Source organism: Python bivittatus, unplaced genomic scaffold (genome assembly GCF_059951505.1).
Source record: "Python bivittatus isolate LINGU-HERP-01145 unplaced genomic scaffold, Pbiv_v1 ctg000520_np1212, whole genome shotgun sequence".
NCBI lineage: Eukaryota > Metazoa > Chordata > Lepidosauria > Squamata > Pythonidae > Python > Python bivittatus.
This window is the reverse complement of record NW_028277080.1, coordinates 1,345,699-1,361,675: the sequence shown is the minus strand read 5'-3', so window position 1 is coordinate 1,361,675 and position 15,977 is coordinate 1,345,699. Positions and strand designations below refer to the sequence as shown.

The 15,977-nt window shown below is 35.8% G+C and overlaps 1 protein-coding gene across 2 annotated transcripts in view; it reads right to left on the bottom strand.

Annotated features, from left to right (window-relative positions):
- Positions 1–15,977, bottom strand: part of TEX15 (testis expressed 15, meiosis and synapsis associated) — a 41,662-nt gene that overhangs the window by 21,758 nt on the left and 3,927 nt on the right. For both annotated transcript variants that reach the window (XR_015797352.1, XM_025166449.2), the window contains exons 2-5: positions 12,784–12,907; positions 6,543–6,708; positions 3,532–3,775; positions 2,044–2,190 (exon numbers count right to left, since the gene is read on the bottom strand). Coding sequence is in view for 1 of the 2 variants with exons in the window: in XM_025166449.2 (XP_025022217.2) it covers positions 2,044–2,190; positions 3,532–3,775; positions 6,543–6,708; positions 12,784–12,907 (681 nt within the window). In the remaining variant the exon portion in view is untranslated. The remainder of the gene's footprint in view (positions 1–2,043; positions 2,191–3,531; positions 3,776–6,542; positions 6,709–12,783; positions 12,908–15,977) is intronic.

The following is a 15,977-nucleotide window of genomic DNA, read 5'->3' as shown; positions in this document are numbered from 1 at the left end:
AATTAAAGACAGAGGATTTTCCCTGTTTGTATATTATCATCAAAATCATGGCAAACTATATTAAAAGCGAGTTTTATTAGAATATAATCAATTCCCAAATGATTACCATTATTGTAGTAATTCTGATCCACATTCAGATGAGGATCTACATCCTCATCTAAAGAATGTTGGCAGGGAGAATATGCTGGTTTGGCTCAATTCTATACTGTCCCATCATATACTTTTATATGGGACCTCAAAAAAAAGCTATGTGTCTGCTGGGATGAGTGTGTTACTGCATGCCCAGTAGACACATTTTTCCTCCCAGCTTCTCCAACCATTTATAAGTCCAAAACTGAAATGTGCATGGCAATATCACAGCCCAAATCCCAGCCATTCATTTTTTTGGATTTTGATGTTGGGTACACATGATTGTGTATCACTGTGTCATGACATCACCATTTCATCATCGGCCTCCTGCAGGTGCTGATGATTAAATCCTTCCATTCAGGAAAAGGATTCTCCCTTTCCTTGCAGTCCCCTTCAAACAATCCTTCAAATGTGTTCTACAGGATTGGGGATCTGAACAGAAGGAGGAAAATATCCTGTTGACTGGTTTTTCATGTGACATCATGAGATATTAACACTTTAGAAACCAAGTTTTGTTTTTAGAAAGCAGTAAATGGAACTTTCCAAAGGGAAGTAAAATGTCAACTCTTGGAAAGAATAAAAAGGAAGCCGAGTTAACATGTCAATAAGAATGAGGAGCTGGGTGTGCCCAGGGAACCCAAGTATCTGAAGAAAGAAGACAACTGGCAGTATATTCATCAATGTATTAGAGCAGTGTATCTCAACCTTGCCAACTTTAAGATGTGTGGACTTCAACTCCCAGAATTCCCCATGGCTGGCTGGGGCATTTTGGGAGTTGAAGTCCACACTTCTTAAAGTTGGCAAAGTTGAGAAACACTGTATTAGAGAAACAGCATGATTTGGATGTGAAGGCAGGAGATTAAAGAGAAGGCCAAAAGAAGAAAAGGGAACTTACTGAGGTTAGCAAAGTACAGGCATACTTTGCTGTAGGAGTTGGGGGGTGGGGATGGAGGGAGATATAAAAAGCACACACTGAAAAACTGGACAATTGAGGATAGAGTTATTTAGGATTGTTTGGTTTGATCCATGGCCTGAGTTTGGATGACATCCTAAGTCTGACAATCTGTTGGCTTGTCAACCTAGTTACTAAAGTCAAACCCCAAATTGAACAGATGCCACCTGTGGTACAGCCTCTCTCCTTAATTCTGTGAGGACAGGGTGGGAGAACAAAAAATATAAAAAGGCAGTTTTATTATATCTGTCCTGGCTAGTAAAATATATATTTTGTATATTTTAAACTTTTTTTAAAATTTATGTTTTTTTATTTTAATAACTTTTTATCTTTTTATAATGCTTGTTTTTATCCATTTGTTATTTTATTTAATTGTTGTATGCTGCCCAGAGTCACTTTGTGTGTGATGGGTGGCTATATAAATGTGACAAAGAAACAAACAAACAAACAGTGGTTCATAAGCTTGGACAAATTGGGACATTTCCATACTAGCAATGGCTTGAATGATGCAAAAACCAAACCAAACCAAACCCCAACCCTCAATATTTTATGATAATCTCTCCTGCATTGAATCACAAGCCCCTTTCTGGTTCTCAGTGATCCAGGGTAAGATTTCCACTTTTCCAAGTTTTAATCTCTTGCTGGTAGTTACTGGAAATACCAGCCCTCAATTCTTGATATGAAATGCTCATTTTTGTTCATCCTGAGAGGGCCTTCTTTATAATGAAGTCAGAAATGGATGTCTTTTTCACCAAATACTTTTTGTTTGAGTAGACTTTGTATAAGGTTATATTCAAGTTTTGCTGTAGCTTCTGAATATATTATTTCTAAACCATATACCCCCCTCAAAGTCCAATTATTATAAACTTAAAACATGAAATAACTGTGCTTCAAAAAAAATGCCAATATAGGACATCATGTTGTATCTTCTCACTAAAAAAAATCATTAAAACACTGCTTACCAAAGAACCAACAGCCTGATCCTCCAAGGAATCCTTCAGTGAAGGATGAACTCTAGACATATGGCAATCAAACTTTGGAGTTGGATCCAATACAACTTTCTTTTGGCCTTTAGGTGGTTGGATTTTTTTAACTCTTCCTAAAAGAACCTAGCCATACAAAGCAAACAAAACTTTTTCAGTGTCATATATATTTGCACTAGATTAATAGCAGTACAATTCAGCTGAACTTTTTTTGGTGCTATGAACCTTAAAAAATAAAGTGCTTTATGTCAATATGTGGTAGTTTTAAATTATTCCCAGTTATGACTCTTATAACAAAGATGAGTATTCTGTAGGCTACGTACAGTCTTCCATTTCTGAGATTCTGAAAACCTTTCCATCATGCTATTAAAAAGCAGTAGCAAACATGAAGATGAGGACTGTTTTAACATAGTAAGGCTCAAAATGTTACAACTTATACCTGAGCTGTTTATTAAGAAGGCTCTCTCTGGGTACTTCAGATGGAAAAAATGTATGAATATCCCCTTAATTATACTGACTTTTTCTTCTTTTACTCTGCTTGTGCTTTCCCACCTATCCCTCCCATTTTGGTTCTTTCCCACATTTTGCCAAAAATCCAAGGACTTCAGGGGTTAGCCTGCCCTTTTTGCTGAACTCTGAGAAAGGGATAAATAAGACACTGGGGTTCAAGTGGCACCGCTATTCTGCCCTGATGATGGCAGATATTTAAAGCTTAAGCCTGAGTTTCAGCAAAAACTGTTATTTGTTTGCCACTGTTTCTGCAATGTGTTAGTAGTGCAAATGAACTCCAGAATAAAGTGATGTTGGAGTCATTCCTGTAACAGATGATGTTCTTAGATTGTTGGATGAGAGCGACATATTTGCAAATTCTGTCTTAACAGGTATAGAGGAAACTGCTGGCTTTCCTAAACAAAGTCTGAATTTCAGACATATTCTCCTCCTTTTCCCCCTGGATTCTTACACTAATTCCTTTGCCTAATGAGTTTTTTTTAATTGAAATCTTCTAGCCATGCAGTTGGCCTAATAATAGTACGGACTCTGGTAAAGTGTTTTAGAAATAATCCTTGGAACAATTATGGACATTTTGTTTCAATTAGCAGCGTCTGCACCAAATTACAGCCACACCAAAGTGACACACCCACACAGATTGACGTCATCACAATGTAACATCAGATGCAAGCAAATGAAAACATTTGATGATGTCATCATGCATGTTTCATTGTTTGCCTCCCTTTGCACTGCCCATGTGATTTCTACCTACATTTTAAAAAATTGGGTAATTACACTTTTTCAGTTTTCAAATGCCCATATACAAGCCCATTTTATACTCAAACTTATACTCAGTTTTAAATCTGTTGGGACAAATTCCTTCCAAAGATTAAAGGGTACTTTTGGATCCAAACCAAAAACCATTCCCCGCATTACAGAGTAAATTGCTTCTTTTTTTTTTTAAATATAAAGACTTACCCTGAAAATAATTATATTTTCTACTGGAACTGAATGCTTGGATGCATAATTCAAAGCAATATCAACATATCGGAACAAATAAACTCCAAGTTGAGGATTTCCTAGTTCTTTCATGATATTTAGTTCTCTTTTGGAATGACCAGTACCCAGGCCATTCTGACAAATTTGTAGCACTTCATCTCTAGAGACAACTAAAAAGCTAGAGAATTCTTTATCTTGCTTTCCTTCTTCACGTAACTTAGTCCTAACAATAAAAGAGATAATGTGTTCAAGGAGGGTTACACATTTTATGTAAATTAACATAGCTGCTACCCTAACGCCATCTTGGACCGCCCCCCATTTATATTTTGTTATATTCTTGCTCCCATCAAATTACGGACTTCATACTGAATGCCAAGTCACTCCGTAACTGAAGCTTTAGCCTGATACACTTCATTTCTTTTGCATTCGTGGATTTACGTTTAATACAAATCATATATTTCTATTTATTACAATTATTTATAGTTTGCATTAATCCCATAGGAATAGATACTATAGTTGATTTTAGTGGAAAAGCCAAGAAGTGTGAGAGCAAAGGTCACCAGACATTTGGTATATGGTGAGAATATTTATACTTGACTAGGCCCTCTTCAATTTGTCCAGTCCAATTTTCTAAGGACCTTATTAAGAATTCCCTATTGTGTATCCCTGCTGGGATAGGAATCTACAGAGCTTGTATCTGAATTCAGCTTTGCCATCAGAAATGTTTATTCAATACATTTTTTTTTTCCTGGTAGCTCCTTAGCTTCCTTGACCTTACAGTATAATGTTTTTGCCCACATAAGAGGCAGGCATACATTTGGACTTATAACTTATTAGTTCAACATCTGACCTCAGCTGGCCTAAATGAATGAATGAGAATCCTTAATGAAGCGGAAGTACCAGACTCTTGACAAGGCACCCAGAAAAATCTAGGTATTTTACCCACTTTGTATGAGATGGGTCTGTTGGGAAAATCTTTCTCCTATTCTAATTATTTAGCCAATATTCTATGCCCAGCTTATAGGAGAGCCCTCGCACACGCTAGATTCAGTGTTTTACCTCTTCATGGCTAGAAGGCTTAATAATAGTCCAGTGCAAAAGCATCCCTGTCCCTGTCAACTGGGGGAAACAGAATCGGTATCCTATGTACTTTTGCACTGTTCTTTTTATATGGCTTGGTAGGCTCTCCTAATAATGGCCCTATTGATTAACAGCCACAACAGCTCCGAGTGGAAGAATACTCACTAGCCAACAGATCGCCTGAGATCTCCAGCAATATCAGAAATTCTATTCCATTGCTTTTCGACATTTAACAGTGTAATAAATCTGTGAAGCTTTTCCACAGGTTTCTGTGTTTTTTAAATGTATTCTTTAGAGTATATTGTTTGGTTAATTTTAAACAGTGCTTCTTTGGTCTCCAACTGGAAAACGACTAACTACTACTAGTACTATTACTACTACATTCTGAATTTCAGGATTCAATGTCTTGCACGTTACAACAATCTACATTTATTAAACCTTATAATTAACAGGGATCTTTCTCTCAATGAAGCTCATGCCCCAGGGAGTAGGGACAGGATAATAAGAAGAGTAATAGACACCAGATGTGGTACCTGTGTGTTTAGTCCAGTACAAGGGATAGAAATGCATTGCCAAGGCCATGTATTACCTACATGGCCTAATTAACCTACAGCCTAATTTTCTGTAGCTTCATCTTGGTTTCAAAGCAAGTGACGTCTAGCAAGTGTGATCTGTACCTTCTCCAAACAACTGACTATGTAAGGAGGAAAAAAGAAAGAGAGAATAGATAGCTCCATCCTACTTTTTGCTTTGCTTTCTGCTTGCTCCAGTCCCACCCACCACTGGCATAAAATATGCAATGAAAATTGAAAATCCTTGCAGTCTGTTTTAGAAGGCATACATAAACCATAGCTTGCTGCTGTATCTCAATTAGCAAATTATAGCTTGCGCAAAAATAAGGAGTACCTGAGACATTCAAGCCTTCAGCTTGCTTATATAATGCAATACTTATTTATGTAATACGTGAATATGAATTTTCAAAGCGAACAGGAGGTTTAGAGTTTATTTATTCAATCTAATACATTTCGGTGCCTTTAGTGCAGAAAATTTCATCTCTCTCTCACACACACACACATACACACCCTAATAATGGAAGTAATATAAATAAAATGCAATAAAGCAATAAATAGATAAAGTTGATTTTATTGGTACCAGCCTGCCTATAATCTTATAAATATAGGCAGCCGTAAATCTGCACAAACATTCTAGAGATTCAAGTCAATGTAACGCTAGATTCTAGTCCGAAATAGAAATGAGACTGCCTACCAAACATAAAGAACATAATGTCTGATTTTACTCTGAAACTGGTGAAACTCCAGCAAAAAATTCAGAATATTTCCCCTTGATAATTGTGTGGCTCCAATAGGATCATACAGATTTGTTTAGAATTTTGAGATGTAATTATTTTTTTTAAGGAAAAGTGACAGAGATCCATGATAAAGAATAATGAGTTATTGGAATGGAAAGAATTTGTCATATATATGCTTCAGGATTAAAGGAGGGGCCCAAGATAATAGGGGAATTATTTGAAGTAATGAGGGAGACTTCGATTAATAGAATCTGACTGAATCCTAGCGTATGGCTTGTAACTAGAAGAGGGATTAGTTAACTGGGAAAGCAAAGCTAAATCCCAGGATCTCTGCTGAACTTGACCACATATTCCATATTATAGGTGCATTTTTCCTCACAGAAACATGCGTATCAGACACATGCACCAGACTTTGACAAGGAGACACCAGTTCAAATCCTTACTCCAACAGGGACTTTAGGCTGATCACTATCTCAGATTGTTGTGAAGATGCATGAAGGAACATGTGTCCCACAATAAACTTTCTTGAACTCAAGTATGGGAGAAATGTCTATTAAATAAAATAATTAATGATCTGAATTTTCATATAAGAACAATTCACCTTTTTGCAATGAATTCTTCTTCCAAATCTTTATTATGAACCATCTCTATTTTATGAAATTGCCATAAAGATTCCAAACTGCACTGTATATCAAGACAATTTTCATTCAGACGTTGTTTAATCTCATTATAGTCCCTCTGATTAGTGGAGCACTCTGTTAAAAAATCTAAACCAAATAAAAGGAAACAAAAAAGTATAAAGAAATCAGTATTCTCACTATGGCAAACAGTAATTGTACAAACATAATTTGGAAATTTTCCAGGAAAAGTACTTTCCTAGCAATAAATGTTAGGAGGTGAAATAACTGAGGAAATATCTTTGCCATATGCTTTAAAACACATAATCTTATATCAACTAGGGACACGTTGAAATGATTTCATCACTAGTTATATTTTTGCCTTTAACACTGACATATACTTTCCATATTATGCTATAATATGAGAAGATTCATTACAATTGAGAAACCTCCAGACTCTAGCTTGAAACTAGATTCTTCCCCGGCGATGACTCTGCATTAAAAAAGTTGCAGCAGGTTTTAATTCCAGACTGATCATCTTAAGCAGAGATTTGGGGCCTCTTCAAAGAATACACAATAAATCTGCCACTTTCTACAACAGGCATGGTCTCTTGCTGACAATTAATTCTTCAGATTCTTTTTACAGGTATAAACTAGTATTTTAGCCAAATTCAATCATATATAATAATGTAATGGTTTTCTTAATGGGACATGATCTCCAAACATAAATATTTATCTATTCTGCTTTTCTGCTTCATATTTTCCCTTCTTTGATGGGAGTATTTTCAAATTCTAGCTGTTTCCATTTTTTTTTTCTGTGCACAGAATGTTTTTTTTGTTTTATCCCTTAACTATGTTTTACCTTGTTCTTTGAATGGGCCTCTTTGCAGTTACAAAAAACAAAAACAAAAACCACACAACCCAGTCAAGACCATGATCAAAGGCAAGACAATGATCAGCGACTCCAGTATTTGAACTAGGAACCTCACCGTCTGGGCCCAAAATCTGATCAAAGAAAACAGCTGAAACAGCAGCTACATTGGAAGTAATAAAAAACTTCTGGATGGTATGTGTAGAGAGTAAGGAAGATGACTTTGATGGAAATATGGTTTTAACCTTCCTGTGGAGGTGATTTCCTGGTCTATCCTATCTAGTGGCAATATACCTAGTGACTATATGCCTAGAATTTTTATCAGAAGTGTATTTTCCTCTTTGCTTCAAACACATCCTGGCAATAACTCTTTTTTACCATCTTCCCCATAATGATGCCTTTATCTTATCTGCAGCCCATATCTCTTTTTTAATATATTTTTATTAGATTTTAACAAACAGTATCAGGTAACTATATTAACATAAATCCAAGATACATAAAGAGAAAAAAATATATAGAATACACAAAAGAGATCTACTGCAGTGAGAATAGAGACAGATACTGTACATATGAAAATTTGCCATATATATAAAGTATACCAGATTATAGTCTATAGCTACTGAGATAAACCATAAAATCTATCCAGATTTGATAGAATAGTGGTTCCTGCCTCTGATATCTCATTAATTTAACTTTGCGATTTTATCTAATGTAGCAATTGAAGAGGCCTTGTTAATCCACAACTCAATTGTTATATTATCTAGAGGTTTTTCCAATGTTGCACAATTATTTTGGCTGCTACAGTTAAATAAATAATAAGTTCTTTTATTTTTAAGGTTATGGTTTGGTCCTGTAAATAAATGCAGTAAGCCTAGCACTGGGGAGCATTCAATTCTTTGATTAGTGATAGTATTTATTTCCCCAAAGGCTTTACTCCAAAAGGGTATAACTTTATTGCATGACTACCATGAATGAAAGAATGATCCTTTTTTTTTTTTATAACCGCTTCAACATTTGGAAGAATAATTTTGTTATATATGTGCCAATATAACAGGAGTCAAGTGCCAACAATGTATTATCTTCCACTGCAGTTCTTGCACTGAAGCTGAAGTAAACCACTCGGTTTCTATAACTTCTGCCAATTTATCTCCTGTATGGGATTACCAAGATCAGTATCCCAAGCTTTCTTTAAACCATATGGTGGATCTCCTATTTCTGATTACAATAATAACCTATACATTTTTGAAATTCTCCTTTTGGTTGTTCTAAATAATGAAGTATTAAATTCTCAAAGTTGGTACAGGGCGTTGCTGTAATTCTAATATTTCTTATTACCCAAAAAAGATTTCAGTTGATCCCAAAAGAGCCATGGGAGCTTATCACCTGTTTGTTGCCCAATCTGATCTTTATGAAAGGTTCCCTATTACAATAAAAATCTTTTAGTCTATAAAGACTTTATTTATTTATTTGTTTGTTTGTTTATTTATTTATTTATATTTCAAATTTAGTCACCGTCCATCTCACTCAAGAGTGAAAGATTATATTCTTTCAAAGATTTCATTTTACCCAAACCATAATAATTATCCCGATCGTTATTTTTATTAGAGGAATTAAAGGGGAAATATCCTTTATCAAAATTGTGTATTTACTCTTCCAAATTTGAAGCACTGTTTTAGTAAAAACATTTTCAATCTGTTTTATTCTAGAAAAATATTTTGGAGGAAAAGAACACTGATTTATAAACTTATCTGGCTCTACCATAGTTTCAATTTGAATCCATTGTTTAGAAGAGTCTTCTATCGTAAATTGAATCACGTGCCCTAACTGTTCTGCTTGATATTAAAAAATTGGACATACCCCAGCCTCCCTGTTTCTGAGGTCTATATAACATCCTTTTATTTACTCTCAGTTTTTGTGCATGAAAGGAGAAGCGCTCTCTCTCTCTCTCTCTCTCTCTCTATATATATATATATATTTGCCAATTTCTTAAAGTCTGTTTTGGAATTACCACTGGGAGGCACTAAAATAAAAAGTTAAGCCGTGCAAGTATTTTCATTTTTACCACTCTAATTCACCCTAAAATACTGAAATTTTGAAGCCAGTTTTTCATTTCTTTAATTTCTTCCATGTTGGTACATATTTGTTTGTAAAAATTTTATTAATATTTTTAGTAATAGTGATGCCTAAATTTTTTAAAGAATCCCTAGAACTGTGAAAATTTCCTTTTGAGTTTTTGGGGGTGTATGAAAAAATATCAAATGTGATTTATGAAAATTAACTGATAATCCTGACACCTCTGCAAATTCCTCTAGCTCCTCCTTCATATAGCTAGCTGAATAAGAAGCATTTCAGAGAGTCAAGATCATATCATCTTCAAACAGGTTAAAAGATATGTCTTATCTCCCATTTTTATCCTGTTAATCTGATTTTCTTTTAGATTTTTTTATCCCACCTTTATTTTTTTATAAATAACTCAAGGCAGTGAACATACCTAATACTCCTTCCTCCTCCTCTTATTATTGTTGTTGTTGTTGTTATTATTGGATCTAAGTGCTATTTCCAGTGCTTCTATAGCTAGATTGAATAGTAAAGGTGATAAAGGTCAACCCTGCTTGGTACCTCTTAAAATCGTGACGGGATCTGAATCATATCTGTTAAGACTTACCTGAGCTTTAGTTGATCCGCAAATATGTACAATCATCTTACAAAAGCCTGCCTCAAATTTAAATTTAATTAATATTTGTTTTAAAAATTGTATTTCCAGAGAATTGAAGCCTTTAAATATATCTAAAGAACATATGGTTAATGAAGATTTATTAATTTTACTAATTTGTATAATATTTAATAAATTCCTAATAGGGGTAGATATATTTCAGTTTGGAATAAAGCCAGATTGGTCCATATGAATAATTTTACCTATAATCACTTTTAATCAGTTTACAAACAGTTTAATATACAGTTTATAATCCGTACTGAGAAGTGAGATGGGCCTATAAAATGCCAAATCTTAGGAAGTTTTACCTGATTTAAGGATCAAAATTATCTTACATTGTTCCAAGATTCTGGTAATGGTCCCCCCTGGTGCAAAGTATTGCATAAAAATAGAAACTCAGGTATTAAGATTTCTCTAAATTCTTTATAAAATTCTCCTGACAATCTATCAGGACCAGGAGATTTTCCATTTTGAATAATGTTAATGACTCCAGTGATTTCTGAAATAGGAAAGGGAGATTCCATAAATTGTATATCTTCTGGGCATGTCTATTTTGATCTCTTTCTGACTACAGAGAAATGATTTACCATTACCTTTTTCTGGTAATGAAGAAAAATAATAGTGAGATTTTTCAATCTCACTCTAGCCTACAGTTCTGCCATTTCCCAGTGGTTCTCCTTCAAAGTACTAACCATCTATGAGTCTTATTTTTTTTTTAGAACAGCCAAGATCAGCTAAGTGTTGCCACCTGCTGCGGGTTCAAACCTTCAAGTCTCTTTATTTACTGGGATATGAAAACTGAACAAGTGACAATTTATTATTTTATGTTGTTGATTGATTTGATTTGTATCCCTTTTAGCTAACTCAAGGTAGCACATATACTTAATGCTGCCACCTCCTATTTTCCCCACAACAACCACCCTGTGAGGTGGGTTGGGTTGAGAGAGGGACAGGCTCAAAGTCACCTTGTCAGCTTTCATGCCCAAAGGAGGACTAAATGGTCTCTAGTTTCTAGCCCAGCACACTAGCCAATACATCAAATTGGCTTTCTTACATTCAACGTAAGGATAAAATGAGCAGAAGCTTACATCAGAAAGCCTGCTGAAAAAATAGTTTGACAATGCTTAGAATTTTAAGCAATGTCAAACAGGTATCTTTGAGGGGGGAAATCCATATTTTTATATTCATTCATTCATTCATTCATTCATTCATTCATTCATTCATTCATTCATTCATTCAAAAATGCTATCATAAGCAGCCTTGAGCTAGCTTAAAGGAGTGGGGAGAACCATTGAGTACGAGAGGCCTATGATTTCATTCCATTTCTGCAGGTTTTTCAGAGGCTGGACAGTTACTGCTCAAAGATAGTTTAATTGGGCTTCCTGCACACTGGAGAGGATTAGACCAGATGACCCTTGTGTACCCTTCCAACTCCTCAATTCTATGATTCTAGGTTGAAGGACTAGACCAGTGTTTCTCAAACTTGGCAACTTTAAGATGTGTGGACTTCATCTCCCAGAATTCCCCAGTCAGCATGGGGACATGGAACATCTTAAAGTTGCCAAGTTGAGAAACATTGGAGTAGATGGTGAACTCAGTAGTAAAAAACTGAATACAACTGAAAGTATACATTGAGTAAAGTCAGTCCTATGACTACAAAATACAGGTAGTTCTCATTTAGCGAGACCTACAATTTGGACTGGCAACTTTGTCATTAAGCGAAACAATCACTAAGTGAAAATCATGTGACCACAACTGTGCTTACGATTTTACTTCAGCTTTCCTTTGCTTTACAGCATCAGCAGGATACGACCCCAAACAGCCAGGTGAGCCCAAAGGGTGGGAAAGGTTTTTGGAACTTGACTCATGAGGCAGCCGGGTAAAAGGGCAAATCTTATAGCCCTTTTTCCTCATTCCCCCACCCTTGGGAATGCTCATCCTGGTGCTGGGATAATTAGCAAGAAGAGAACTGATGTTTGTATTTACATTCATTGGAGAGGAAGGGATTACGAGAGAGTCAGCAGGCACCCAATGGGGAATACACATCAAAAGCTGTGCAGTGGTGCCAGCTGTCTGCCTAGCATGCTCACGCCTTCAAGCCACTAACCACTTAGGAGGCAGACAAAAGCCTTTAGTGTGAAAGTGATTAGGGTCTTATCAGTTACAGGCAGCAGCTGCCAGCTGACTAATTAAGGTCACAGACCTGAGCTTGTTAACTTGTGGTTAGCATTTTTTAGGGAAGCCCCGCACTGCTGGGAAAAGCAGCTCAGGAAGAGGTTGCTTGTTTAGGCAATCTCTCCACTCTGCAAGGAGAGAAAAAGAAAAAGAAAAAAAACCCAGCATGTCAGGCATAGGACGTGTACTGACTGACTGTAATTATGAGCATGTGACTGAGAAAGACATGCTGCGAAAACTGTAAATGTGGGCATTGGTTGCAAAGTTACTTTTTCATCACCATCGTAACTGCAAATGGTTGCTGTCCGAGGCAGTCGCTAAACAAGGGCTACCTGTAGTGTCTAAATGTGGCACAATTTCTGCTGTAGAGATATTAGTTTTCTTAATGTTAGCCATCTCAGATCCATAATATATTTTAATACTTTTTATAAACCAAACTGTATATGTTGCTGTATGTTCACTGTACCTTTATCAGGAGTTTTTTTAGGAATGGTAAATTTTTTCAGACAATTTTGCTCCACCAAAAATAATCCCTTTATGTTTTTCCTTATTGCTTCCATCTTTGGTTCCATTTCTATTTTGTTTTCAACCTAAATCAAGGACAAAAGGCAGAAATTGTATCAAATTATATGCTTAATTGGTTTGTTTTTAAATATTATGCTTAATTATTTCACTTTTAATTTTGCCCCATCTTTCTCAGTTCTTTCCAGTTTTAATCCAAACCAATTCCTATAACTTCAGAAACAAAAAATTGGGAAATGGCAAAAACTGTTAGTTTTGCTTTTTGAAATATCAAATGTCACAACCAGGTAGCTATAATATACAGCAGGTATCAGTTAAATCTTATTCTAAAATCAAATTACAGTGCTTCAGCAGCAATTCTACTTTAAATTAAGAAGTATAAGATTAACTAGGACCTTTTCAGCAACAATATTATGTATGTATGTATGTATGTATGTATGTATTTATTTAATAACCGTATTGAGCTAAAGGTATCATTTGTGCAGGCACTTATATTAACCAGTCACTAGAGGGAGATAAAATACATGTTTTTCAATCAGAACTGAACACTTTGCTTTCTTCTTCTGTCTTTTTTTCTTCAGTGCTGCATCTTTTTAGGCTATAAATTTGTAGAGAACACTTGCTTGTTATTATTGTACTATAAGCTTATTTCATAGGCTTTCAGTATGAAGTGTTAAGGAATAATTATTTTGAACAAATATACATACATCATGGAGGTGTTCAGTGCTATGAGAACTATTCTCTACAGTATTGTGTTGAAATCAATACAAATTCAATGACGTCCCTACTCATCCAAGCTCTTAGGCATCTTTTCCAAACATCTGGCATTCACATAACTTTGTCCATAATTGCACCCTTATAATGAAGCTTTATAAAAGCAGGCTTACATCTTTCTTTTAGCAAGGCGTTGATGAGGAAGAGGGCAGGGTGGATACACAATATAAGTAGATAGAGATAATGTTATTATTTGCATCACTAATTTCACTTGATGTTTATATTCAGAACATTGGTGGTAAATACATGTAATCCTTCACTTCTAAGAATCCTGTTTACATTGCAGGAATTCTGTGTTCTGATTCTGATATCAACAATGCTGATCCCTCTTCTATTTGAGCTAAGTTTCAAAGCAATTGGAAATTACCATATTTACTTAAAAAAAGAGAAGAGCCTGAATATAAGACAACTCTGTCAATAAAGTAAGAGCAGACAGAAATATCTAAACAAACACAGACACAGATGCAATACTTGTCTACTTAGAGTGCCTGAGCAATTATTGCAATTGCTTTTCCCAGCAGGTATGTAGGAGTATGAAACATTCCTGTGCATGCATGTGCATATATGTATGTGTGTGTATAAAGTAGCCCAAACTCACTTCTCAAAAGAAGTTACAAGGCTAGGGCAAAAAAGGTATTAAATAACTACCTTCACTGAGTGAGGACTTCAGAAAAATGGGGTCCAGGGACAGAAGAGATTCTCCATCCATGGACTGTGTGTGATTCTTCTAGAGTCCTTACTTGCAGCAAGGGAAAAGTGGTTTCTCCCAGTAATCAGTGTCTGCTTCCTTTCGAAATAGTCTGGTCTGTAAATATAATCCCCACCCACCCCTCAGGTAATAACTTGAGGAAAAGAGCTGCTCTTCTTTTTGGTTAAATAGGATACTAGTTCTTTGAGGTTGTGATGAAAGGATACTGCTATGTTAGCAGAATGCAAGTAAAAAAATAACTGAGAAAATCAATAAGGCAGGGCTGAATACGTAAGGAATGCAGACCAAAAAACCTCAAGAGAACTCAGAAGATGGAAGGGTAAGGAAATCAACAAAATCAGTATATATAAAAGAGAGAACTTGGTGGCCTTTGTGAGAAAGTAAACTAACAATGTGTTAATAATTATGACATTTGAATCCCTAAGCAAAAACAACTTACATCTTGCGCTATCCGTTCATACAAAGTTATTGTAAAGTTTTAACACTGTATAAACAACTGGTCCTCTGAATATATCAGAGACAGAACATAACAGCTCTTCCACACCTAAGATACTACACAACCAGGAAAAGAGCTGAGAAGAGAGAAGATAGAAATGAGGGGCTTATATGTCTTCTAAGGAGTGTGTATGGGAGAGGGAGCAGTTTCAGAAGTGAACAAATAAAACATTTCTTTTATCCCCAGGCCTCATTATGTGCTATATAACAATTCTTAATTTTTCATAATTGTACAGCACTGTTGGGCAGTCAGCTCAGAAAGTGAACCATCCCCTCTATAGTACACTCAGGGTTGTTTTTTTTTAAACTTAAGAGCATGCAAATTCCACTGTCATAATTTCTCCTGCCCGGATGGCCATCTTATTTATTCTCAACTATTTGAGGCTTGAGAAGATTAATTCCCCCTATTTTTGAAGAGGCTGTTTTTAACACAGCTTAACATTTTCTGCCTCAAATCTCAACTTAGGTGATACATTCAGTCTAAATACTGTACATGTATTTAGAACAGTTTCTTCCTTTTTTAATATGTCCTGGTGCCATCAGGATTCTTAAAAGTCACCCATTCTCATCAGGCAATTATGGTTTTATATAGTTTTTAAAAATCTAAATATTTACACATTCCTACACTTGGGTGACCAAGAACAGCTCCAGAATATGCAGAAATTGCTACCTTCATTTTTGGTAACCAAAATGAACTTTCATACTTAGGCATCCAAACAGGCAAATTTGCTTCTAGAGGAAAAAATTGGGTTCTTTTAGTTGAACAAAACTGCCAGAAAGGTTTGTGAACAATAAACATATACAACATATACACATCCATATATCATATTGTCAGAACCTGCATCACCCTACTATTGTTGTTTTACATTGTATTGCATTCGATGGGAGTTGGATTGATTTGTTTCTGCCAATTGTAACTAAGGGGGGGGGGTTGCAGTTAAAGGTTGTAATAGGAGTAGTAACGGGTGGTGGGAGGGTGCTTAACCATATATGGGCAATTTAGACTGGCCTGATTGCCGACAAGGCAGCTGGGGCCCAAAGAGCCAGGAAGGAGCTCGGGTAGGAGGGGGAGGAAGGAGAGAGGTCAACGCCAGGTGAAGAGGAATCACGCCAGGCAATAAGGGGAGGGGGGATAAATAGAGGGAGGTTTACCCAAGGCT